The sequence below is a fragment of the Nelusetta ayraudi genome, unplaced genomic scaffold (assembly GCF_046127955.1).
Source record: "Nelusetta ayraudi isolate G7.1 ecotype Tasmania unplaced genomic scaffold, CSIRO-AGI_Nayr_v1 ptg000021l, whole genome shotgun sequence".
Lineage (NCBI taxonomy): Eukaryota > Metazoa > Chordata > Actinopteri > Tetraodontiformes > Monacanthidae > Nelusetta > Nelusetta ayraudi.
The window spans coordinates 2093761-2120968 of NW_027466071.1; the positions used below are offsets into that span (position 1 = coordinate 2093761).

At 42.8% G+C, this 27208-nt stretch overlaps 2 protein-coding genes across 2 annotated transcripts in view; one reads left to right on the plus strand and one right to left on the minus strand.

The window, feature by feature from the left end:
• Positions 1-9386: 9386 nt before the first annotated feature.
• ccr6b (chemokine (C-C motif) receptor 6b) lies at positions 9387-13108 on the minus strand. Its single transcript, XM_076027460.1, has 2 exons — positions 12783-13108; positions 9387-11262 (listed from the first exon to the last, which is right to left on the minus strand). Exon 2 carries the CDS (start codon positions 11260-11262, stop codon positions 10135-10137), a length of 1128 nt encoding a protein of 375 aa, XP_075883575.1. The 5' UTR covers positions 12783-13108; the 3' UTR covers positions 9387-10134.
• Positions 13109-14381: 1273 nt separating this feature from the next.
• LOC142889044 (uncharacterized) overlaps positions 14382-27208 on the plus strand; it is a 37836-nt gene continuing 25009 nt past the window's right edge. Inside the window, exon 1 of the mRNA XM_076027590.1 lies at positions 14382-14798. Coding sequence (XP_075883705.1) covers positions 14458-14798 — 341 coding nt within the window. The 5' untranslated portion in view covers positions 14382-14457. The remainder of the gene's footprint in view (positions 14799-27208) is intronic.

Sequence of the window (27208 nt, forward strand, 5' to 3'; positions counted from 1 at the left end):
CTTCCGTCAGCAGCGGTCAATGTGGATATACTAGTGCCTATCATGACATTTGTATTGTACGTTTTTGCCAAAGAACGGTTTGCACTGTAATGTATGCCTCTCGACGACAATAATAATAAATAAATAAAACAGTCATGCATGTTGGGGCCTGTTTTTCAGCTCCTGTGTTCCTCGGAATTAGAGATTTCTCAACAGAACGAGATCTGTCTAATCTACACATAGGACTTGTCTTTTGTAATGTTTATAGTAAACTATAATTATTATTTTCTTCGTTGTCTACTTGTGCAATGTTCTTGTCAGGACAAGCGAGATGTGTTTAATTTCTGCTTGCACTGTCTGTTCATTTATCCATGGATTCATTGGTGGTGTTGTTGTTTTGACCAAAGTGTTTGATGGAAGATCCTCTTTAGTCACGACGGAAAATTTTAAAGAGTTATCCTTTTAACCATCTGTTTGGACATATGCGGAAAGTGAAATAATAATGATTTGCCTGTAAGCCACGGGTTTCAAGAAACGGTAGAAACAAAAAACACAAGTCAAACAAGGCCCGAGTAGTCCACTGAAAACATGGGTATAAATAGAGCCTTCCAGAGAAGAGAATGTTTGATTGATGAGGTCGCCATTCAGTGGAAAACTATGCTGGTAATTGTTTTCACATTTTCAGAATTCCAATTCTCCATTTAGATTCTACAAAAACGTAATATTTACTTACTGTATTTATTGATATTTGAGGGTGCAAAGGGCTCACTCTTGTGAGTGGTAACTGAAACTGCAGTTTACTGTTAACACTGTGTGTGTGTGTGTGTGTGTGTGTGTGTGTGTGTGTGTGTGTGTGTGTGTGTGTGTGTGTGTGTGTGTGTGTGTGTGTGTGTGTGACAAATTGTGATATTTACCGTCACTGTTGCTGTGACGGTAAATAAAAAAACAATAGATGAACAAGAAAACACAAGTACAAGTGCACTATTTGACCCAACACGTGGTGCGCTAACATTAGCTCACTCTGTAGGCCACAAAAGAACAGAAGCATCAGGAATGTGCAACTGATTATCCAATCTGATTGCAAATTAGTTGATTGAGCAATTCATTGACATTTTAAGAGCAAACAAGAGCGAGCGCAGGCAGCAGGCAGATTGTGATCCGCTGCTTATGTGTCTGGGTCCTGCTGTTCTGCTGCTAGTTTCCCCACAGAGACCACGCTATCTACAGCGAATCCAAACAGGAAGCAGCTGTGAAGTGTTTGGGTAAAGACGTCCTAGTCGCCTGTGCTCTGATGGGACTGGATCAGTCAGTTGAGTTGAAAAAAACAAATATGTATTCTCATAACAATGTAACAACAATGTTATAACGCATTGTTTGAATTCAGCAGTCTCAAGTGTGACCAAGCATGTAGGTATTCTTTGAGAGAGAAACCAATGCATACATGTCCATGTCTGACCGCTCTTGAACCAGTCTGTTACCGCCTCTTGCTCTTCCCTTCGTCTTCATCCCACCAACGCTCCTCCACACTTGTCCCTCGTTACTCGGTACTGATGGCAGGGCCAAGTGTAGGGGATGGCGGATCTGGAAAGAAAACTGCAACAGGAAATGAGCTTTCCAGTGGCTGCACTGATAGAGGCACCTTCATCCTCCAGCCAGACCGGAAAAGACGCTGCTGCCTCTCTTGGAGGAACGGGTCCATTCTTGGCAGAGGTGGGAACCAAGTAGAAATACTTTGTGACAGGTATCAGGTATATTTTTCTGAGGACTTTACTTTTACTTTCTACATTTTGTACTTTTCTGCTTCTTACACTGGGAAAATAAATATGCCTTTGTGTTTTAAAATTATATATTATAATTATGCTGCAGTTGAAAAAATAACTATTGTTTTGAGAATAGCAAAGCCATTAAAATGATCAAAATGCTCAAGCAAGATCTCTGGTCAGTTCAGTACAAATTATTCTACCACAACGTTTTCTCCATTCTGCAAAGTTATTAACAAAGGTTTTGTTCATAGAGTTTTTTTTTTTTTTTTTTTTTTTTCTTTGCACAAGTATGTATACTTTTACTTAAGTAGAGAATGTGAACACTTTTGCCACCCCAAATTCTGGGACGATACTTAATGTTGACTTTTGAGCGATGGACAATTTAATTGGTCTATTGAAGTTGGTTGCTGAAGGTAGACACTATAATACACAAGTGCCTATCAAGTATCCGAATGTAGCGTTTGTCCGAATCCATCATGCGCAGTGCCGTCCAACACTCATCAAAGTTTGACAACAAAACGAGAATTGCGGGTTTCTGGGATTGGCCGAGACGCAAGCCTGCAGCTGCACAAACCTTTATTTTTTTTTTATACTTTTTTTTTTTTTTTTTTTTTACCCAGCATGCCTCTCACTGCCCACTCATCACGTACTGGAATTTCATTTCGGCAACTGGCTCTCCATGTTGCACCTCTCGCTCGCCAAGGTGGAGAATTCTTTCCCCTCTTTAATGGAATGTCATTCCCATTTCCAGAGCGAGGCAGATGAAAGGGAGAGAAGTGGCGCCCCGCCGGGGCAGAATGGCTTTTGCATGGCGGGATCCCAAGGACTGCAGCAATGCCGAGTCACTCCCAGTTGGTAGGAGATGTCATGAGACGGCTTCCTGCTAGTGTTTTCTGGCACTGGTGCACAAAGCCAACTGAGTTGATTGTGCAGCTGTTTGCACATGCAGTTACTGTAAGTAAAACATGGTGGGGTGACGACTGTCTGTGCTGCACGAGAAGTAGTTTCTCTGGAAACCCCAACAATTATATCTTACCTGGAAAAAGCAAAGTGCAGCGAGTGCACTGTGTGCATTGAGATGCCCCACTTTTAATATAATCTAATTTTTTGGATTATCCATACGTTCCACCTGCTTTTTGCACTTGCATTATAAAGAATGTTTGAATGAGTAAATTTGATGAGCGTGTTCAAATACCTTAGTGTCAATTTGCTTCTGAACCATGGAAATCCATGTCCAACTTTTTATCCAAGCAACAACTAGTGGAATTTCTTACACTCAATTCTTTCACTAAATTATCAATTGAATTGCTTTTGCAAAATCTGAACCAAATGCAACCAAAGCTTGTTATAATAGTTTTTAAAAAAAAGTACAATCTAATTCTTTTCACTAACAAGAAGGACTTTTGGGCACCTTTGGCTAAATGTTCCAACTTTTTTATCACTGCAACAGCGGAGATCACCTCTTCAATGAACTCATCATACAATTTTAAATCAGTGGCAGCAGCTTGGTAAATGCCACCTAAAAATAAAAACAACAGCATTTTCAGTATTTGATTATCCAGTGAGATGGAGTAATATCAGCCTTTTTCATTTTATCTTTTATAGCGGCGCTCCAGTGTACCGTCACGTCAACCACCTTTTCTCCCTCTGACTCAGTAAAGCAGTAAAAGCTGTGTGGTCATGCTAGAACACCATATGCCACTCAGCGCTCTTTCCTCTCTGCGTTTCTGGCTCCCATCCATCTGTGGAGGTAAAACAAGTCCGCTGGCAGCCGGGTCTTTCCTTATCAAGCTCCCTGCCGATGGAGTGGAGCCCCTGTTGATCTCAGGCCGACTCCATTCAGGTCATTAAACCTAAAACCTTCCTGCTACCTGTCAGAGTGGTAGGTCTCAGTCCCAGACAATCTTATGTGCCTACCCACCTCTAGAATACGATCGCAGCTGTGTGTTTTTCTCATGGTTCTTTTCCCTCGTCCTCTCTTCTGAGTCAAGCCTCTTTGTGCTAAACCTCGACTGTCGTGGGACTTCTCTCGCTCCCCTGACTGTCAGTGCCTTATTCCAGATGTTTTTCAGTCGGCGTCTTTGTCTTTTGGCCTTTCCTCTCCTCTCTGTTTCTTTTTCCACGTCTCTCTTTGTGTTGGTTTTTGTCTATCCCCTCAATTATTGTTTCCCCCTTACCTATGTGAATGGTGTAACATTCTTGTGTTTTGCCCTTGTGTTGCTTTGCAGCCTCTCGGGTACAACACATGTTTGCAATCTATTCGTAATTTGCCTCTCTGCCTGTCCATACTGTAATTTTACTGGTCTTTTGCTTGTCTGTTCGTCTGTCTTTCCTGGAAGAGTGATGCCGTCTCTGTTGGCCTCTCTGAGTTTTCCACTACTTTCTTTTTTATTGTTGAAGGATTTTATGTGGGTCAGTTTAATTGTGTTGTTTCTGACGAGAAAGGCTGTCGTTTATACTTTTGTATTTTAGTGACCCCTGAAACGATGGATTCATCTGCTAATCAATGCCTAACTATCATCGAATCTGCTGCTGAATTGCTCAAATTTCACCTGTAAAATCTTGCACAGCCGTCTTGCCAGCTTCCAGTCAAAAGCATTTTCAGCTGGTCTTCGTATTGGATAGCAAGTCAACTTCCTGTTCGTTGTGTGGAAGCTATTAGGAACCCAGGAAGCAACTTTTGCAAAGTCAATGGCGCACTATTAAAACCAAGCGAACAAAGAAAGCAACAGAAACAGCCAATCAGACTTCAGGAAGAAAAAATGTTACATTGTCCGCAAAACAATGACCGGTCCCATTCTGTCCTCACTTGTTGGTCAGTGGTTACTACACTGGGGTGGTTGAGGAGAAGCACCAGCTGAGTTAGTGGTAGTGGGGCTATTTCTTTCTCTCCATAGTTTGTTAAAAGGAAGCTGCTGCTACAATAGTGGCTGTTCTTGTGAAAATGGGAGGATCAGCACTGGAGGCTTTTCTGTCTGGAAAAGATGTTTTGCCTGACTGCCAACTGATTTTGGCAAACGTTTAATTAAACCTCACCATCATTGCACACAGAGTGCCGGTTAGGTGCTTTCCATGTTCAGTGGGCCTTGAACTGAAGCTGCACCGTGCTCAAGAAGCAGAAAAAAGAAAATAAAATAAATGTAAAAAAAAATTTAAATAAATAAAAATCTCATCTATCCGCTTTGAATGTGACAGACAGGTTTGTTAAATGGCTTTTCAAGTTTTTCTTGAAACGGTTTCCCCTTCCTGACATTTTTCTGTGGACTCTGTGACACGAGGAATAAGTCCAGCAGATTTGGGAAAAGCTCCATCTGGCCTGTCAGGCTACACTGCATCGCAGTTTACAGTGGAAATTAACGAGCTAGCTAATGACCACTGACTTGCTGAAGTGCTAGACAGTTCTCTCAGGGGATGGAATGGAAGTCAAAATAAAAGCAAGAGGTGGTTTTGTTTTTTTTCGAAATGTTTGGCGCTTTTAAACGTAGCAACTTGCACCTTTTCCCATAACTAATGTAACTGATAACCCAAGCTGCGTTTCCATGACAACTAGAATTGCGCAAAACCTAAATATCGCAATAAAAAACTGGTAATGGAAAAGCCTAAACGTTGAAAAACCTCTCAAAGATGGCTGAACGGTTTTGATGCTCTCATGAGGTTGTTTTTCAGAAATACATATATATATATATATATATATATATATATATATACACACACATTATATACATACACACACACATATGTATGTATATATATATATATATACATATAAGCAACAACAGCAGTAGTGACAACTGAAACAGCTTCTACAAAACGCACGTTTTGTACCTCCATCCTCCAACAAATGTGTTTCACGCCATCCAATGGAAACACCTGCAAATCTTTGTTGTTGAAATTTTAGAAATATCGCTTTATTTTGCAAAAAAACTGTACTGTAAACGCAACTAGTGACAGAGGAACCGAGACGAGTTGGGCCGAGCTGATGAAGGTTGTATGTGGCCTCTTGATCCCGACGTTCCTGACGAGAAAAGCATCTTGCAACGGTTCATCCCAGTCGTCCCCCACGCTGCACAATACCAATTAGATGCACATCTGCTTTTACTTCCATGTTAGTCATTGCAAGTGTTACACTGCATTGCAATGGTGTGCGTGTGTGTGTGTGCGTGTGTGTGTGTGTGTGTGTGTGTGTGCTGGTGTGCATCAGTCTGGTAGAGTTGACACCTGCATCGTGCTTTTCCCCCCCCTCAGTCCCTGAAGTCGTCCTCCGCTATTGTTGCTCCCAACGTTTCGCCTGCTCTAATTTGATTTACGGCCTCGACTCCACTCGCCAGAGAGAGTGCTACATTTGACCCCTATCCTCCTGGAGACAGAGAGAGCGTCTCCCACCGCCCCTGCCTCCCCCGCATCCCCCTCCATGAAAATACCAAACCTCCTTTCCCAGGTCTGTTAAACGTAATTGCCGAAACAGAGCGGTACTCTTTTTTTTTTTTTTTTTGCTGAAACGCAGACAAAAACGGTCAGCAGATAAGACAAGCTCGTTTATCTCCGCTGTCGTCAGTCTGCGTGGCTGTGTGAGACTCTGTAAGCGCATGCAGATTCCCACCCACCTCCCAGAAATAAAGTAATTGCCCGTGGTGGTGGGCCAAGGCGGTCTCATGTGAGGGGCGGCTGAGCGCTGGCAGACGAGCGAGCGACTGGCAGATGGGATGACTCAGTGCGTGACTTACGCTCGCTCGCCCTGCATTCCTCAGTGGACCCCGGCGGGGGTGCGGTCTGACCCAGCGTGATAATCTCCCCTCGCAGCAAGGACCCCTAATCAGCGCTCCCCTCCACCTGCCGGGAGCCAGCTAATGGGAGAGCCCACCTGACGCAGCCAGGCAGCGCACGTTCACGTGCACGGACAACCACAACCCTCCGCTGTGCCAAAGTGACCTAGAAAAAAGATGCAGTTCTTCTGAAATGATTATATTCTGTATTTGAGTAAAAGTATGAAAACTCTGGTCAAAAGGTTAAGTACTGATTTAAGTCCTTCACCAAAAGTAAAAGTAGTGCTTTGAAAGGAATGGTCTTGGCGGCCTTAAGTAAGAAAGTACAGGTTCTGAAATGTACTTAAGTAAAAAGTAAAAGTATTTATATATTATTTTTTGTCACTAATGGAACATTACATTTGTTGATAATTTTGCAAATAGACAAACCTTTGTGACAGAATCATATGGACTGAACTGCCCAGAGTGACCCCAAAGCTGAGCTACTCTACAATAATCTCCCTCTAAAATACGATCCACTTTTATGTTCAACTACACAGCAGCAGAGTTCAAATCGCTCCAACGACAGGTCACTTTGAACTAGTGTGTTTCTCCAATGTGAGGACGAGAAAGTACAGATATTTGTGTACAAGTGTAAGGAGTAAAAGTAAAAAAGAAATACTCAAGGCCTTTACCTGAAAAAAAAAAAAGTAACAAAGTATCGATACCTTGTTACTTCCCTGGAAATCAGAGCCTCTCTCAAAGTACTGAACAATACAGCTGACACAAAGTGTTGGTTTTAGGCTTAAAGAAACTCAAGGCGGTCCGATGCACAAACATTTTTTTTTTTTTTTTTTTTGAAGATGATGTAACCTGACATGCCAAAAGGGAATTTATCACAAATCCGCTGGATTTTCTTCAAATATGTATCTGGTAAAGAGCCCATGGATGACATTTGGAAAGGAAAGGTTGACTCCTATAAACTTGGAGGTTGATGGGAATTCTTCTGTCTGTCAATAGACATGCTTAAGGATTTTTAAGGGGCCTGGAAGAACCCAAAAATGTTCCCCAGTCTCTTTAAACACACTTGTGATATTAGATATGCATTACTTTATCCGACATGTACTTGGGCCGATGGATCGTAGTATCCACAGTAAAGCCTGCAAAAGGCCTGAGCAGGAGCAGTGCGTTCTAAGTGAAATCGCCCGTGAAGCTTTGAGTCTTAACACTGACGCAATAGAAAAGAAAGTGTCGCTTTTCACTTGTTGCCATCCTGGACTTTTCCTCGGTTGTCTTTGTAATTCCAGTGTGCACCAGTTCTTCCTGTTGGAGTAAAGAGGAAATTCCCACTAAAAGGAAATTCTAACTAAACTAAATTCTACTCACTGTTTTTTTTTATTTATTTTCTATGTATTTATTTTCTGTTGGATTGGGTCCAACATGCGTTTGAGTTGTTGTGATGCATTCCAAGCTGTTGCGTGCAAGAACTCTCCCACCATTGTCCCCTTGCTGCAGTTTTGCAGCAATTTGGGAACATGTCGATGATACAGATTGCAGAGGGAAAGAGGTTCATTGGATAAAGTTACCCATAAAAATATAAACCATACAGAAATTCTGTGTGAAGTTATTTTTGTTTAGCATTCATTGTCTTACTTCTGCAAACCAGGTCATGACAGTAGTGCACAGGATGATTTTTAATGGCAGTTGTGTGGATTCATTATGGAAACATGATGGTACTAAATGCATCTTGGTGGAGGGTTCACTGTACGTCCCCACGGCGCCACAAATAGTGCTGCCTTGTTCTCGCATGTCCGTACAGTGGAAGTGAGGGAGGGTGACTGGAATGAGCCTCAGGCTAAGTGGTCTCTAAATCATCCCGGCAAAAGGGCCCTTTTACAAGGTGCCATTCCACTGTAGACATTGTCATATATCACCTGATGCCATGGCTGGGATAAATAAAAAATAATGGGATAAATGGCCGCGATGAACGGCTCTTTCACCTCCTTAAACTGACACTGGAGTTACCACAGGCCGTAACCTTTGCTTGTCCCATGTCTGAAGGAACTAAATCGCTTCTCGCTGTTCCATGCTGCACTTCTGTCATGATAATGTTGCAGGTGTCATATTAGCTTCAGTGGTGCAGGGACCACAGTGGAGTTAAGGCCTGACTGTTAAAAAAAAAAAATACATTGGAATCTTATATTTGACTTTAAGAGCAGTTAAAACTCCAGTGTTACTGTACTGTTCTTTATTACGTAAATAGATGGAAAACAGTAAAGGTGTGCTGTTGTTGTCTTTTTATATTTATATATATATATATATATATATATATATATATATATATATATATATATATATATATATATATATACATATATATATATATATGTGACTCTATATATTTTTATTTCTTTGCCAGATTTGGTTCAGCTCCTGCGATATTTAATCTAGTTTTGCGTAGTTTTTCAGGAGTTTGTTTGTGTATTCAGTTCAACGCGAGACCTGCAAGGAGCCTGATTCTCAGACTCGACGTGCAAAACATAGGAAGGAAGCTCTGTGATGATGAAACGTAGAAGAAGACAAATTTCCGATCCACTTGCGTCTTTGTGGAGACCAACAAGAGTGGTTAGCAGTAGTAGTAGCAGTAATGTACAGACTGAAGTGTTTCACTGGGGGAAAATCGGAACGATCCAGGATCCACCCAGGTTCACGTGCAAAAGCATACACCCGAACACAGCGTTATGCAGACATCTAGTGGACGGGCAGGAGCAGTCAAGGGCTGCAGTACACGCTGTGGACGAGAGAGTGCTACTAAGGTAACAACATTGGTAAGAAAAAAAAATTATAATATAAATAAATGAATAAAAGGATATAAGACATTTGGTGAAAAATTATGAAATTGTTAGAAATTCAAATTTATTTTTCCTCACATTCACAATCTTAAAAGGCATTTTTTTTTTTACAGCAACAAATACACATGTACGTGAGAAAAATTACAGTAAGGAGATGCAAACGAGAGACAGGCATTTTTGAACACATGTAGCATAACACAGCAATGTCAGTGACAAAGGGTTGGTGTCATGGCATAAAACAGAACAACAAAAAAAGAAAATACACGCTTATGTAAATTGTGATGCCAAAAACACCTTGTGAATAACCTGAGTCAGAAGAGTTTATATACAGGCTAAAAGCACCGGGGTAACTTCTCCATTTGTTTTGTTTTGATGCGACACAAACTATTTACAACAGCTAGTTTGTTTATTTCAACCAGTGAGTTTGATCAACCTGTAAATGAAAAGGTTTAAATACAAAATATGAACTTTGGAGCAACACAGAATCTTTTGGGAAACAGAATTTATGAACAAGGTTGATTTTCCGACCTCAGGAGAGGACAGCCTTGTCTCTGGTTAGTTTGACTTCACCTGTTCTTCATTCAAACACATGGAAATACCCAGCTAGTTTGCATTGTGTAGGAGGCGTTCCGCATGGCAGCGTATTCGATCTATCGCATTATTTTGCTGTATTTTTGCACATTACTGATACTCAACATCTTTACTCAGTAGCTTTTACCTCCAGACGTATTAACACTTTGAAAGAAATAAGGCCTGCTGGGTCACTGACGTTGCAATAGCTGCTGCACCTCCTCCGGCTCACGCGCTGAAAGATGGCACAGTGGTGGTGACGACTCCATCAGACGACATGCGCGGCTGAGCGTAAGGGTCAGACGGCTGGCGCGACGGGCGGCAACTGCAGATGTACTTTTTGCTGACGGAGCCGAGGTCCACCACGATCTGACGGAAGTGGCCCCTGAAGTTGACCCCGACGAAGGCGTAGAGGACGGGGTTGAGGCAGCAGTGGAGGTACGCCACGCTCCTGGACACGGCCAGGGCTCGCAGCTTGGCCCGCTCCGCCTCGCAGCCCCTCTGCTGGAAGAGCGACAGCGTGTGGTGCATCAGCGCCACGTTGTAGGGCAGGTGGCAGAGGACGAACACGGCCACCACGGCCAGCACCACCCGGATGGCCTTGTGCCTGCGGCTGCTCTGCGCCCGCAGCAGGGCGCACACCACGCTGCAGTAGCAGCCGGTCATGACCAGCAGGGGCAGCAGGAAGCCGAAGGTGATCTGCAGGCTGGGAACCAGGATCTTCATCAGCTTGGCCGTGTCGTCCTGTTGGAAGAACAGCTGACAGGTGACGACAGCCGTCTCCCACGCCTCCCCTTCCCTTGTGTTCTGGTCTTCCTCCTGGACCAGGTCAGTGTAGACCAGCGTGGGCAGGCTCAGGGCGGCCGCCGCCACCCACACGGCGGTGCAGACCAGGCGGCCGCACTTCAGCATGCGCGCGGGCTCAGCGCCAAAGTAGCGGCGCGCTCGGACGATGGCCGCGTAGCGGTCGCAGCTGATGCACGCCAGCAGCAGCATGCAGCTGTAGAGGTTGACGCTGTAGGCGGCGCTCAGGCCCTTGCAGGCGGCGACGCCCATCGGCCAGTCGCGCCGCTCATTGTAGGCGATGAAGGGCAGGGCGACGATGAAGAGCAGGTCGGCCACCACCACGTTGACGAGGTAGATGTCGGTCATGGTCTTGGTTTTCTTGTAGAACATGTAGGTGACGATGACCAGGGTGTTGCCGAGCAGGCCGCAGGCGCAGATGAAGGAGAACAAGTAGGTCTGGGCGAGGAGCACCGCCGGCGTCTCGTCAAGGTTGCAGGGGACGTCGTACTGTGAGTCATATTCAGGGCTGTAGTCGTAGTAAGATGTATTCAACGGCTCCGTGGTTCCCATCTGGAGGAGCAGAGACCGTTTTATTTTTTTAGATTATGCCATGACCACATTTTTGTTTTTATCCTTTCAGTTGAGTATTCATTCACAAGGGACTAATGTTCAGTTTGTTGAGTGCAGGGGAAGCAATTGACCTTTCAGCAGGTAGAAAAATTGAGCAAGTCCTTTCTAGACTTAAAGTTCAAAATTACCAGAACGAAAAGTACTTCAATATTACCTGTTTTGCCCGTACATATTGTCATTTTGAAATGTTTTCAGGACACATTAGATATATTAGGTAATCTTTTTATTTTATATAGAAAATGGATGGATGGATGAACGGATTGGAATCTTATAAAACACAAAGTACAAATATGTTCACATTTTCACTTCTAAAGTTTTAGCAAGAGAATCTTAAAGAAAATGAAAACATAAATGAATGCATTTCATCTCTATGAAAAAATCTTTATGTATGTAAAAAATAAAATACATTTTTACTTTTATTTATCAGTGAACGTCACTAATTGACATTTATTCATTCTTTAACAAAATAACTTTTATTAGAGTAACAATATTTTCACAATATGATATGATCTGAACTTAAAAGCGTCATTAATGTGTAATATTAAGTTGATTTATTATCGAAAGGTATGTTACAGATTTTCTCAGCGTTCCTCCTCTGTTTCTTGGAGCAAAGATTAGAAAGATCAAACATGTAACATACTTATTGTTAGTAAATGATATCTAATATAATTTCTAGTGTTACATTTACTTTGCACTGTAACATTCATGGTGGCGCTTTTGCTGGTTTACAGGATATACACTCCTTTTTTTTCTCTTGTTTTTTAGCTGAGCCTGTAATTGTGCTGACCCCATTTCTCTTCTTGTTAGCGCTCTGTACGACTTCACTTGAGGTGTTTGTCAGTGTCTTATCTGATCTTTGAATACAAGAAGATCTTTATCAGCGAGCATCGAAAAAAATAAAACAAAGAATCACTGGTAGAAAGCCAATTAACATGTAACCAGGTCGGCACAAAGCCGCACGAAAACAACCCAACTACTTTGCCCAACCTTTTCACTGCCTTCTTCAGGCAGTGCTTATTTTGATATTTTATGTATTTCTTGTATACTTCTTCAAAAACTTTATATTAAAATCTCTTCTTTCAACACTTTCACTTCCCACAAGCCCAAAGCAGGTCACAGTAATGAGGAACCAATCATTGTTATCTGTTCGCATCTTCACGTGTTCTGTTTTTTTTTGAAAATTTGATTTTCATTTTTTACCAGACAGGACTGGCAGTTTGACTCTGCAATTCAACCGTATTTTTGTATGAAGCAAATTTTACCCTTTAAATCAGTCAAAATCATTTGAAAGCAATTCAATTTTTTGCATTTTTTACAAGGACCATAAGGTTCAGAAGGCATTAGACATTAGCAAAATACAACCAAATAATAATAAATTATAGAATAAGTTAATTCATTGATTCGTTCACATACACGCGTACATTATGTTGTCGTGCTACTGAAGTAAACAATCTCTCTACCTTGCAGGTGTGATGTTGCCAGGTAAGACGGTGAAGAGTATTCCTTCAGCTTCGCCAAGTGTCAAACTGCTTCTCAGGAGAGACTTTACAGAATCGACTTTATACTGCGACTGCTGCTATGACGTCAAAAATAGGTTGCTAGAAAAAAAAAAACATAAACCTGAGACCACAGTCTGGTGTGAAAATCAGTGAGTGAGTACCGTGCTTGACTGATCTTCCTGCTTTTGATCTCACGTATGATCTTTGTCTACCTTTGTACATAGATCCTATCTACAAGGAAACCGTGTGGGGAAGCCATTTCAACTTTCTGCAAGAGTGCATGATTTCTCTCCATCAGTGGGTTGCCGTGTCTTTGTGTGGAGGAGGTTTCCAATGCTGAGACGTCTGACCTCTTATCTCAGTGGTTCTCTTCCATTGTGTTTTAAAGGTTCTATTGTTGCAAAAATAATGAAAAAGGTTTCATTTAAATAAGGCATTAAGACATTATATATATATATATATATACATATATACACACACATTTTTGTGTGTGTGTGTGTGTGTGTGTGTATGTGTACACAATATATATCAAAACGCGTGGCTTTGTGAGAGGCGTCTGTTCCTCTGTCTGACCAGCAGGTAGAGCTCTTAGTACAGTAGTTGGTAAATGATCAGACAGTGGAACACAGTGGAAAGGATGAGGGTTTCTGCATTATATTCCATGAACAGAAGAGTGGTTTATTTTAGAGCCTTATTCTCTGCATGTCTTCCGTGAGTGAAGAATAAATGCAGCTACAAACATAATTTGCAGGCAGCCCAACTTGTTTGAAAAGAAATTACTTTTAAAAGTTTCATAATGGCATAACATTGGACAAAGGTCTTGCCTGTGTGTGCTTTTGCCAAAATTATTTTTATTTAAATGATTTTAATTATTATTAGTTATGTAGCTCATACGTATTAAGTCAATAGACATATCAATCATATATTATTATGGTAAGGGTTATTACTAGTTAGCACTAATGCTATTTTAGCATCGAGTCTGCCACTGAACTTTGCATTAACTTTTTTGATCTGCTTTCTAGTTTTTCAAACGTTACTTCATGCGATGTCTTCATGCCTTACATTGGGGCCTGCTCGAGGTTTGTGCTAGGAATCATGGCAAATATCTCTAAATGCCATGTCGAAATGTTTGTTTTTAGTTAAGTGAATTTGTTAATTCCATTAATTGCCAGGCAGGAGGCCCGGAAGAAGGCCACATGGGGTATTGTGGATGTATGGAGTGTGAACATGAAGGAAGCTGAGGACATGAAGAGAAACTGCAGAATGAAAATGAGACTTTCGAAGGGGGGGGGATATCACTTTCTCTTTAAATTTATGATTTAAAATGTGAATTATTTCAATTAATATAGGACGCATTGTGTTGACAGCCTGCTGTTTTCGTTTGTTGAATAATCAGTTGCATTTTATTGTTAACGGGAGTGCCGAGAATTCCTGCTTTCATTTCCGGTTAGCTTGACGCAGCGCTCGACTACTGTACACTCGGGCGCGCGCGCGTGTGTCCTGCCGCCAACCCGCCGTGCAGGTTCGCCCAGTGACTATAGTTCCTCCCTCCGCCGCTTCAAGTAGGACGACTCCGCGCTCCGCCGCTCACACTCCCGCAGCGGGACGTCTGGTCTCCGGCAGTCAGTCAGTCACCATGAGCAAGTCCGCCACCCTCAAAGTGAAGAGCCTCTTTAAGTTCAAGTCACCCCCCGGGAAAGACGGCAAGGAGCCCAAAGTGTCCGCCGTCACCCAGATAGATGGAGCGCCGACCGTCCCCACCGACATGTCGGCATCTTTGCCCAGCAGCCCCGCTCCTCTCAGCCCCGGCCCCGGTGATGTTGTGCAAATTTCCCCAAAGAAGAAAGGTTTGCGGCTGCCTTTCAAGATGAAGAGGAAAAAGTCCAAATGCAAAGAGTCGGAACAACAAGGAGGAGGAGGAGGAGGAGAGGTGTTCTTCCCTGAGACTGATGAACTGGACAGCTTCTGCAGTCAAAGGTGAGATAAACACCGCTCATATCTGTTTATCACACTTTTTTTTTTTTTTTTTTTTTTTACTGTAGAAATGCACATAACTTCAAAATTGTTGGCTTTTTGTGCGCGCATGAGTTGTTATCGTTAATGTTAATATCATAAAGCTGCACATGCGAAATGTTTTCATTTGGTATAACATGGGATGTCATCACAATGTCAACTCCAGCCTCACGTAAACAAACACCACCACACTTGGGTTGTGGAGTCTTGTGTGAAAGCGAGCCGCCATTCAGTTCAAAGGTTTCCACCAAAGTAAAACAAGAAACGCGTTTTAATTGAACTTTAGGCCCATCAGTAAAAGTTTGTCAAAGTATTTTAAAAGAATTATTAAAAAAAAAATCTGAAGTTGATGAGACCACCGATACAAGAAAGTTTGCACACTTTGACAAAGTCGATTGCATTCTTGTGCAATGTGCTGGAGAGATGATTGTCTTTTCCCTTCCGGCACTGATCTTCGAGTCCATGGCTGAACTAGTTTAGTCATGCTTTTGTTTCAAAGGTGGCGTTGAATTGCGAGGAGCGGTTGGGCAATGCCGGGAACCTCTGAACACTGTAGTGCTTCTTTTTCATTGCTCGTGTGCAACGCACGCTAGGACACACTGCAGTGTCGTCGTCAGGGTCGCAGGAGGAAGTTGAGAGTTGCTGCAGTTTCTTGGGTTGCCTTTTGGCGAAAAATATTTGCCCCCTCCCCGCCCATCCTAACCCCTGTGATCCGTGCTGATGTGCACAACAATAGGCAGTGGCAGCTGCTTGAGGGAACACTGAGGGGCAAATATCAAGCGCTTTGTGTTAGACTGTCTGATTGTCTGTCAGTCTGACACACACAGGCACAAACGACAAAATCAATTATATCGCAGACCATAATAATTGTTGAATGATATAATAGTTTAATAAATAATAGTTATTAATAATGCCATCCATCCATTTCCAACACCCGCTTGGTCCTTGGGTTAGGGGGATTAATGTTTACAATAATAAGTAAATCGTGACAATTAATTATTTTTCAGTCATTCATTCAATTGTCGGTCATGGTGTAAAGAACAACAGAGTGAAGCTTAGCCTCGATGACTTCTGTCTGACTCCGAGTGCCAGTCTAGAGAGTCGTACCCGAGCCCAGCCCATCTCCGACATGCACTGTGCGTCTCTTGCACTGAATTATTATGCAGTTGTTGTTTTTGCAGTTGTTGTTGTTTCCATGTTTTCAGTCTCTTTACACGCGTGTGGTGTTCAGGGCACCTTATAAATTACCGTTAAAAGGTAGTCCAGCATCAGGATCAAGACATAATATAATATCATTTCCATAAAATGTTCAAGCGCAGTTCAGAAAGGAGCGCCTTGTTTGTGAGGCCGCTGACTATTTTCCTTGCAGAACCAGAACTACTGGTACTGCTGCCTACTGTCTGGTACAACTCAGGTTCTGAGTTACAATTTCCACTTTGCTGTGCCTCATCAATTGTCTTTCCAACTTCCCTATTTTCCTCCTGTTGTCTATTTAGAGTCGCATTGTCCTGGGGCGCTAATGGGTCACCCGCAGCTATTGTGCGACTCGGGTGTTTTTGCTTCGTGTTGAACGTTGATGACGAATGCTGTCGTCACGCCGGGAATGCGATGGTCACGTGACCTCAAGTGGTCTAATAAAATAACCTGCTGCTCAGGTGTGACGCGTCCGCCTGCAGCTCTGCGCGACGGTTGTGGTCCGTTCTTGAGATGTTTGCTTGACGAAAACAAACGCACAAAAAGCCAAACGCTCGCACACCAAGTGGCTGCAGCTGCAATCACTGGAAACACAAACAGACGGAAACACAGGAAAAGTAGCGTAAATGATGGGGATGCTGATGGGGAGTTTTTCAAAGGTGCGCAGTGGTGACGGGCGTAACGTTCCGTGTGTTATTGACGTGTTCAATTGGATTTGTGTCACGGAGATAATGGCCCGGGTAGACGACTGGCAGCCTTGATGCCGCCTGTGCCAGGCCCACAGAGCTGTTTATAAACATGAATAAATAAAAAATATGGCATGTTGGGTGTTACTGTACTTCCGTAGTGGCTGTTATACATAAATGTAACACCAGCAATTGTGTACTTTACATTATGGATGGCAAATTGTTGAGTTTTTCAATTTGTAATTGTATCCCGAAAGCATTCACAACCAGTTTAGACGCTTTCCGTCCAACCAGAGGGCGCGTCGAGCTTCCTCTTGACAGCAAATTGCTGTTTACCCGATGTTTATCAGGAAACAAACACTTTATTTCCAACCTTGGGGCGCAAGGCTGTACAACAAAGTAAAGGTTTGGCATTCCTTCGTATGCTGTTGGTCTGCAGATGGAAATGCAGATGTGCACGTCATGCCTGCAGGTGATGATGTCGAGAGGTTATATTTATTTGTCAACTGCCCAGTAATGGGCCCGTTCCTTATGCGGTGAAATTTTCTGATCACTCGACATCGCTGTGTGTGTGCTGTTTTTGTGAAAATCATTCTCATCCTGCCGCAGAGGACACTTAAGGACTGAAAAAGACTCGCATTAGTACAGTAAAAAAAAACTAAAGTAAAATCAACTAAACGACAAAAAAGGACACAAATGTCATTTCATCTGTGACAAACGCACATTACAAGAAATGACACGTCTCCGAAGCAGGTAACAGAAGAGCAAACAAAGCAATTAATTATGAAATAAGAGGATAGAAATGAAGTCTGTTTCAGGAGTTGGCTCGACACTGACGACTGTCGCTACAGCTTCAAACCACACGATCAACAGGCGGACTGATTAAAAACTGTGGTTGGCAGCCTCAGCAGCCCAGCAACCACGTGTGTTTGGGCGGATTCAGACTGAACAGACTGAGACAACTTGATCTCACGTGACCTGAAGACCTGATGCGTATTTTGGCCGTTCAGGCAGCCGGCCAAGAAATGGCGTAAGAGGAACAACAGATCCAATTGTTATTTTGTTAAATTCTCAGTGCGTTCCTTCGCTCAAATCAACACTCGTCCAAGCTAGCTCATCTACTTCTACCTTGCTGACACACAAGCTATCAGCTATCAGCTAGCGTAGAAAAGTCTTATCATTGCCCAGCCCGCCGTGCTAACTGTTGGGTCATTGAGCAAATACACATTAATTCACTGAATGTCATATTGCAGAAAAATGACTTTGTGTTTGGAATGAACACACAAGAAAACAATTCATATTGTACATAATGAATTGAAAAGGGTTGATATCGCAATAATACTTTAATGCCTCTCCAAACATTCAACACAAATCTAGACATGCGTGTTCCGCGCAGACTGACATCAGCACTTTTAAACAAGAATAATGTTACTTGTTACTGTTACTGCGCTTTGAAGAGACATATTACCTGAAACACAAAGGACATTTTAAATAATAATAATAATAATAATAATAATAATAATAATAATAATGATAATAATAATTTTTATTTATAAAGCGCTCTTACAGGTGCTCAGAGTGAATAAAATAAATGAATATGTAACGTCTTTAGGGAAAAAAGGAAAGCAGTTTAAAAAGAATAGCCACCAAAAGTGAGCGCAGTCGGTTATTTCTGAATAAAAACATCTCTGGAGAGAATTGATGAATCTTTTGAAACCTTTTGATTGTCCAATCAAAATCACCTGGTTGTTTGTAGGTAACCTCTGTAACCTTTCACAAAACAGAAACCTTTTTATGGTAATGCAGAATCATGAACTCATTGAACTCGTCTTTCGGCACCACAAGCGTTCGACAAACAGGTTTTACAAATGATGAAAATGGCCAACATGAAGATATCACGTAGAGAATGTTGTCAAATGTCAACCATTGTTTGGGTTAATTGAGTCGTCGCTGCTCTTTCTTCAAGAATGAGGCCTCACGTGCCTCAAACTGTCCCTTTCAAAATAGTGAAATACATCCAGACCTGGACTTGGTACGGTTAGAATCTCTTCCACGACAGGGTCCGCTAACCTTTGATCCTCACTTTGCCTGTCAGAGCTCTTTCTTTAAGATCCCTCCCGTGTGTTTCTGCTGTAAACTCACGTCCCAGTTGATGCAATTTCACATCCAAACGTCCTCACATTTTGACGTCGTCGCACCAAGTCTCAAGATGAAACTGAAGTGCAGCTCAAAAGACAGAAACTCACGCTTAGCCTTTGTAGCTCGGCTACATTAATTAAAGGATATGAACGCTGTCTGATTCTCTTCTCAGGGGAAGAGAATTCTCTTGCACGGCCACCAGGCTGGGCTCAGGCCCAGCTGCTTCGCTATCTGGCGATATATAGACTTGCTTTTTAACTGTATCATTTGGTCTGGAAGATAACGGCCTTATGCAGCAGATACTGCAGTAGTGCTGATGTGTTTACACAGCCTCTCCAGTTAACTGGCCGACCAAGTGACCTTTTAACTGTGCACAAACACGGGAGCCGGTGTGATGACTCTGACACATGAGGTAACGATCAGTTCCCTCTGTTGTTGAGCAGCACTTATTGAACATGTGGTATTCACCGAAGACCATATCAACCATAACATTGTGGATTCAGCTGCACAGAGTAGAGTCGCCTGTATTCGGTTGAGGTTCCTAAACGAAGGGGTTTCACACAAACTGGTCCCAACTCCAGGGGTCCCCAAGGGAGGAGCCTTCACTGTCTCCTCAATCACTGAGCTTTATTGCTGCCAAGTCAGTGCAGACAGGGTTAACAAAAAAAAGTGAGTCAGTTTAGGTTAATGACCTATATTCTGTGCCAAGCTGCATACTTGCATATCAAGTTTTTACCTGCGTGACTGAAAAAAAATGAAAAAGGAGATTATATCATTGTGCCACACAAATAACTGGCGGGAATTATGAAAGTGCCCTCAAGTCTTTTTGCATGGAGCCAAAGAGGCGGCACAGCCTTGTCTCACCTCCATGATAATAGTGAAGAATTGAAAATGGTTGGTAGTTTGTTTTGGGGGTGTGATTGTTTTTAGTGCACGGGTTAAAGGAGACAAGCCTTGGCTTGTCTTCAACACGGTTCTGTTCCTTCTGCTCTTTTGTTGTTGCTGCTTTGTTTTTGTTTTTTTTTTTTTAAATCTAGAAGGACTCTCGCGAGAGTTTTTGAAATGTTTGTAGGCGGACGCTCACGCTCTACAAAGAAAATACGTCTGTGGCCTTGTTGACTTGATAAGCCTGCCACACCCTTCTCTGCAATTGCTCAGGATTCCTGCTCCTGCAGATGGGGGGGGGGACCCAAAGGTGTGGGTGCGTAGTTTCAAAGTCAAAGAGATTACCAACATTTTATGCTCCCGTTATGTTGTTTCTGTAAGAAAAGTGCTGTCCATGGACCCTGGACCTCGTAATACTGCCGTTCATGGTGAACTTTGGCAAGGAGATGGCTGCATCTTTGAGAGCCTTGTGCACTTTATGAAAGTGTTCTTTGTGTGCACTTTACCACTGAAAGACAACTATAACGTCACAGTTTGTTGAAGTTGTGGAAACCAGCCCAGCTTGAACAGGAACGTGAAGAGCGGCAGCATTATGTCGCCATCCTTGGACTGGTGCAACTCAGTCAAATGTAGCTCAGGAAGTTTTGTATTCAGTTTTCATTTTTATTCCATTAAACATGAACTTATTTATGTAAAGTGTGAAGTTCTGTGAGGCTGTTGTTGGTTAGCTGACTCTTTAATATAACTTGTGAAAGGCAAATGACAGCAATACCTCAGGTAACCTGACACACAGACATAGATCATGTCCAGATGTGCATTCTTTTTTTTTACATTAGAAAATCAAAGAAAGAACAAAGTTGAATTATTTCCCATTGCAAGGAATCCGATGGCAGTGGCAAAAGCAGAAAAATGTACATTCAAACGTCACATAACATATTTGTTGAAATTTGAATTTCCTCAATAATAGCAAATGTGTTTCATTTGGAAAAGTAAAGGGACGTGCAGTGTGAATCGGAACTTTGCGTTGTAGTTTCACCCACATGTCACACAAGAGGAGCGTGAGTGAAACAGACAGATTAGCAACGAGACCTGGAGGACTCCGTGGACACTGCATGGCTTAACATGAGAGTTTGTCAGAGGTCTGCAAGTAGAAAAACGCCATGTCATCGTCTTGATCTTGTCCACACCACGACATGTTAACTATCAGCACAGCTGAATGCTTGAGGACACATTTAATTCTCATCTCTGGCTACTGGTGTATGACTCGGAGATACCAGAAGTTAATTGGCTGTCGGAGCCAATTGAAGACACATCATAAAAAAAGATTGGCTGTGTTGCGCAATCCCTGATCAAGTCTCTTAATTTCATCCACTCTTTTCGTTTCGCTTCCAGTCCGGTTTTACTGAACTGGGAAAATCTCGTAACATTTCGCGGTGACGAGTGCCGAGCCGTTGGCAATATTTTCATTTGTTGTTGGCAAAGCCAACTCAGCATAAATTATGCGATATGTTGTCAGGGCCATCTATCTACTCACAACACTCTTAAACCAAAATCGGCGTCGGGAAAGTCATTCACATTCCTCTTACAGGAAGACGAGGTTTTCGTCATGCAAGCCATGAGAACGGACAGTTCTCTTCTTGCATCGTCTGTGTAACTGTGCACTCGACAGATTTTTTTTGTGCGCGGCCTGACGCAGCAAGAAAGGAATCTACTGTACTGAGAGCTGAGTGAAAACACAGTTGAGCTCCCTGAAAGCGTGTCGCTCCAGGGATCCGGTGGTGAAATGTTCAGATTTATAATTTAACAGGCTGCCAGGGACAAACTTGTTCCCACACTTTGAAAGTTGGCCTCGTGTCGTCAAGTTGTTGATTTCTCATCTCTCTCTCTCTCTCTCCCTCGTTCCTATTTAGAAAACTAGCCTGCTATCTCATGTAGCTGGTATCAAGCCAAACGTTACTCACTTAATTGCTCACTTTATTACTCACTTTATTTATCACTTGTTCTATAGAGGTGTTATGCTCAAGTAGATCGCAAGGCATGAATGTTCCCTTGGCGCGCATCTTGTTATCGTGCCGTCAGCTGCACAGGCTGACAGGTGCAGCTAAATTATATCCCTTTGACCCTTGAGGTACTTTTCACTCAGCTGCCTTTGTTGTTGTATTTACAGCTTTTAAGAGGGCGGCCGGTGAAAGCTTAGAACTCCTGCTTTTGCCCTAATTGACGTACGCCCACATTCTAACACTGCCTTAGTAAAAAGTGAAATTCACACTATACGTAGAGTACATAGAAGATCATTTACTTCTACCTAAAGAAAAAAAATAAAAAAATCAGAAACCATCTACAGTTACATTGTAAAGTATACAGCTCTTTAAGTAAATACTGGTTTCAAGTCGACGCCAGCTGGTGTTGCTAAACAGAAGCTCCTGACCTGAGTTGGCCCTGACATTGGTTGATTTTGGAAAGGTTGAAAAGTTTTTTCTCAGCAAGAGAAGAAAGTGGAAGGCAATGGGCAACTCTGGAATGACGGTGAGGTCAGTGAATGCCACGTTCCACAATGGGAGCAAAATCTTGCCATGCGTCTCTTCTGGAGATCCTTGATCTTTTTGGGAACCGCCCATTAGTCTGTAATGGAAGGTCTGACCAATGCCGTGCTCCCGATCTTTTTTCGGCTGGGCTGGAAAAAAACGCAGTATGCAACCACATTGGCAACCCTTCATTACCACTTTCTCCAAAGCATCAAGTGTTTGGCGAGACTGGCGTGGATAAATTGCCTTGGCACTCTCCTGGCAAAGACTTCACTACATTTAAAGCTGTGAACTTAGTTTGAATAAGCAGCAAATACCAGTAAAAAACCAGTAAGAAATGCCTTGTTCATCTGGTCTGTAGAGTGGTGTACGTTTGGCATTTGAAAATAATGAAAGGAATAAAGAAGGTGTTGCGCTTGATTCTCACCTTTCAGAGTTACAGTGACGAGAGGGTGACAGGTTGTCTACGGTTGCTTTTCGCTCTTGAATCTTAATTAAGAGAAATGCGTCCATTTTCTAACAAGTATTTGCCCCCAAGGATCATTGGGCTGCTTCACTCCCGATTGCATGTCTGAGTGAGTCATGTGTATTTGCTGTCTAAAATTCTACCCTGTAGGATGACTGCTTATCACATAACCTCATCAACCCAAAATATGGAATGTTGAGAGAACCTTTTCATGCCGACTGTCGTATGCCAGAGTGGAGTTACAAATTGAACATGGCTACTGTTGATGCTGCTCTCTGTGTTTCTCTCTTGTGGTTATTGTGTCTAATGAGAACATCAGTCGGTGTCAGTCGATTCCATTGGTTTGGCTTGAAGTCAGTCAGTCTTTTCACACTGACAACATGCTGGCAGAGACTGCAGCCCACACGCATTGACTGTATAAAAGCATACAGGGTTTCCGGATTCAGAAAGAAGTGCAAAAAACCTGCATTCTATCATTAGGCCTGCAGGGACCGTCAGAAATGTGGTTGCAAAAAGACTTGGGGGCGGGGGCCGGGGGGGGGGGGGGAGAGAGAGAGAAAGTACAGGCTGTCAATACGAAAAGGAGCACCAAGTTACGTACCATCCCATACATTACAAATGGTTTTGCTTTAAATTGCTGGTAATTTTTTTTATGAAACAAACACCAATCTCAATTTAGCACAAAAAAAGGTGTGGGGGCGTGGCTACAGTTCAGTAGCCACTGCCAGGTGTATTTGGCTTTCCAGCGGGTGGGCGGCCGTTCGGCCACCAGCTGCACTGGTACTCTACCTGCGGTACCGCCCACGCATCCAAATATGGACTCTCCTCTATCCAGTCAGTACACACACTGGATGGCGAGGTGTTAACTCCAATGCAAATACCTGTCACTGCCCTCTGTTGCTGCAGCAGCTTTCACGCCATGTGCAGTTGAAGGGAGAAGAACCAACAGGCAGCTAGAAGCTCCCTAACGAGACAGGCCTGCGTGTGTTCATGGCTGGATTTCTGCTGGAAGTCCATTAGAATTGCTTTCCAAGTTTTGCATGATGAGAAAGGAAATTATGCAATAAAGATTGCATAATTGGTGCAGGGTTTTTGCTGCTATCCAAAATGCTAATAAGCAGACTAGTAATTATATGGATTCATGACTTCCTATTAACCTTGACTTTCAGGAACAATTTTCTTAAATTGTTTGAAATAAAGTTAAATATACTTCACTGTAGAAATGTTGGGATTTCCTTCCACACAAATCTATTCATGCAAAGAGCGTTGGACCAACAGGAAGGCTTCCTCAGTTTTCCTTTCTCTTCCGTGTTGAACGTGATCATGCAGGAGATAAAGTGCCGAGTGTTACCTCTGCACTGTGGGCGCTGTGGCCTTCATCTGTGTCTCATTCGTCATCCGTGTGCTTTGCATCTGCCTTCTGCGTTTGAGACGCGCTCTCGGGACGTTTTCACGGCACGCCATCATTCCAGTTATTGATCCGAGCGGAAGCACAGTGCCGTGCAGCCTTTGCCGACTGTTGCAGACCCGCCCAGCATCTGGTGAGCAGTTGGCCCCGTGGCGGCTGGCTCAGACACGCCCTCGTCGCTGTTTTCATTGAAAGACACCATAGAGACTATTTAAGTCTCATCATTTGCCTTATTACACATTACATTACCTTTCTTTTTTTGCAACCCTGAGAGTGGCATTCCGCGCTGACACAGCAAGAGGCTGCTTTTAGCTTCGATTTGTGTTTTTCCTGCATCTGACTCTTGAGTTATTGTGGAGCTCAGAGTTTCCTGTTGTGCAACTCAACCTGGAAACAAGCAGTTACACCTGGCGGCCGTCCAGCCGCGAAGGGGAAAAAAAAAAAAAAAAAGCAGCGTAATCTCATGACCTGCTTCAGTTTGTGTTTTTTTTAAGGTGGTGAGTCAGGAGTTGAATCCCATCCATCCCTTGTCTAAGTCCATCCAGTAGCTGGGTAGGACTCTGCGGGGCTCCAGAGGCAGTAGTGAAAAGCTGATGTGTAAACTGCTTCTACACATCTCATCTCATCTTCTCGCTTCGGAGCTTTCACCTGAGATGAGGCTCCGCTGATAACTTTGTCTTGACAGCCTCACCTAAAGTCATTTGTTCGGCTCATCCGATGCATTGTTCTATCCTATTTTTATTAATTCTCCTTTGTGGACGAGCAGAAAAACACAACAGCTCCCAGTAATTATCAGCGTCATTGTTGCGTCTACCCATGCGGAAAAAAGGAACAATAGGGAAAACACCTCAGACGTCATTTGTTTTTTTCGGGCGGTTGAAAGGCTTGAAGACAAAGACGCAGTTGAAAGACGGCGTCGCATCTAAGAACGCAGAAGTGTCGACGTTTTAAAGTTGACGCCACCTGCGGCGCTGCCTCCAGCTGACGGTGTTTACCACCGCAGCGGTTGTTAGGAAACGGATAAATCGGCAGATGCAGCCAACAGCTTCCCAGACTGCTTCCACCAGGAGTTTTTTGCTTCTTTTCTTTTTGTTGTTCTTTAATAGATTAATCTCCTCTAAAAGCCTGAACATTTGCCCCCAGAGAGATCCGCAGGCTCACGTCAGTTGCCACGGCGTTTTGTCCACAGCAGCGAACCTTTTCCTTGTTAAAATCTCATAAATTGTGCATTTGTTGCAGTGGAGCTTTTAGTCCGTGTGTGCGCCGATGGGGGAAGGTTGAGGCAAGTTGCAGCCAGTTGGATCCTGCCTGTTGACTCAGTGCCAGGGCGCTCAGTCAAGCGCATCCCACTGGGGTCACGGCTCCTTCTCACACAGCTCAATGTAAGGACGGAGGCAGTGTTCAGTGCGCTTTAATCCACTTTAATAACCACATCAACAGGTTTAAGGTCAGTGAAAACTGAAAGTTTGGGAAGCTCTTTCTCAGAGGAGTGTTCAGAGATTATTTCTGAACTGACATTTATATGTGAAGTCAGGTGTTGTTTTGGTTTTTTTTACAACATGTTTGGGTTTTTTTCTGACTTTATTCCCCAAAACCAATATTCATTGTTGCAGAAAATGCCTTTCTGTTGTATTGTGCCTGATTGGCCAACTTGCTCTTTGTGCCTCTTACAGGCTTGGTGTGTATGTGGTGATCAGCATTATTTTATAACCTTTTAACCGGATAACAGCTTTTTTTTTTTCTTTTTTTTTTAATAAAATAACTTTTCCGCCAGGTCCTAATAACGATGTTTTCTGTTTTTGTTGTTGTTGTTGTTGTTGTTGTTGCGTTAAACATAAAAATGCCTTCTGCCAGTGAACTAATGGCTGATAATGGCCTGTCTACTTTACGAGTACTAGTGTCTTTTAAATGTCAAAGTGCAGACAGTGCAGTACTACTGTCTGAGCCGGTGAAAATGAGAGAAAATAATATTACAAGGCATTTATTTTCCGTAGTCGCTTGGGTTGTCTCAGTTTTGTGCTACTCGGTCAGATTTGTTTCTTTTAGCAGCCGTTGTGTATACACATACACAACTGTGTTTACTACACCTGGGCCTGCCGTGCAAATAACATAAACAAGTTACATAAACTGCAGTATCAACTGTGTCTTCAAGCAGGAAAATCTGCAGCAGTCTCAGCTAAAAGCAAATTATCCGTATCCTGCAAATCCAGCAATATCCTTTTTGAACTCCTCAAATCGCAAGACACAAAATTATGTTTTGGGGATTTTTTTTTCCAGCATTTGGAATTGATTTATACAACTTGGAAAAAAAAAATACACAAACCTGTTAGGATTACAACAGCAGTAAAAAGTAGCACATAAAAACTGTGTGCGCTGTGGCCTTTCAGAAAAGGTTCCATATGTTTGAAATGGTTTCTGAGATCACGGGGGTTTAAGAGAAATAGTTTTTTGTTTTCAATAACACCGGGCAAGCCTTCACCTGCAGGGCAGAGCGGTCCGCTGTTGCCGTGGTGTCACGACAGTCAACAAATCCTTCATTGCATGATGGATGAGGATGAAGAAATAACTCAATAACAAACAAATAAATAGATATAAACGCTGGATTGGGAAGTTCTCCTGGTGGCTTAAACATAATGAAGAAGCAGCTGACATCCAGTGAAGCCTAATAATATGAATAGTGGCTACAGGATGAGGAAGGCAATATGAAGTATTAAGCGAGAAGCTGACCAGCTTGAATACACCAATGAGAAGATCCTAACCGGAACTCAAGGGGGTTAGGTTGAAGGAAATGACGTCGTATAGCTGAAACCATGAGCCACAGTCATGGAAAAGACAAAGTTTAAACATTCTGTGCACTAGATGGAGCTCTGCTTTAAAAGAAAAGGTGAGTTTTTCAATAGGCGGGTGTCCAGCCTGCAAAAAAAGACGGTGTAATTTCTTAAAGAACCCTTTAGGGGGAGTCTATTCACAATTGCGCAATTGCCACAATAACAGTTTCTCGCCAAGCCTCAACCAACACTCTGCCCTTGTGAGGTTGATACTGCGTCTCCACGGAGAGGACGTTGGAAAAA

Coding starts and splice junctions, on each gene's coding strand:
- ccr6b (XM_076027460.1), bottom strand. CDS start 11,262: ATGGGAACCACGGAGCCGTTGAATACATCTTACTACGACTACAGCCCT.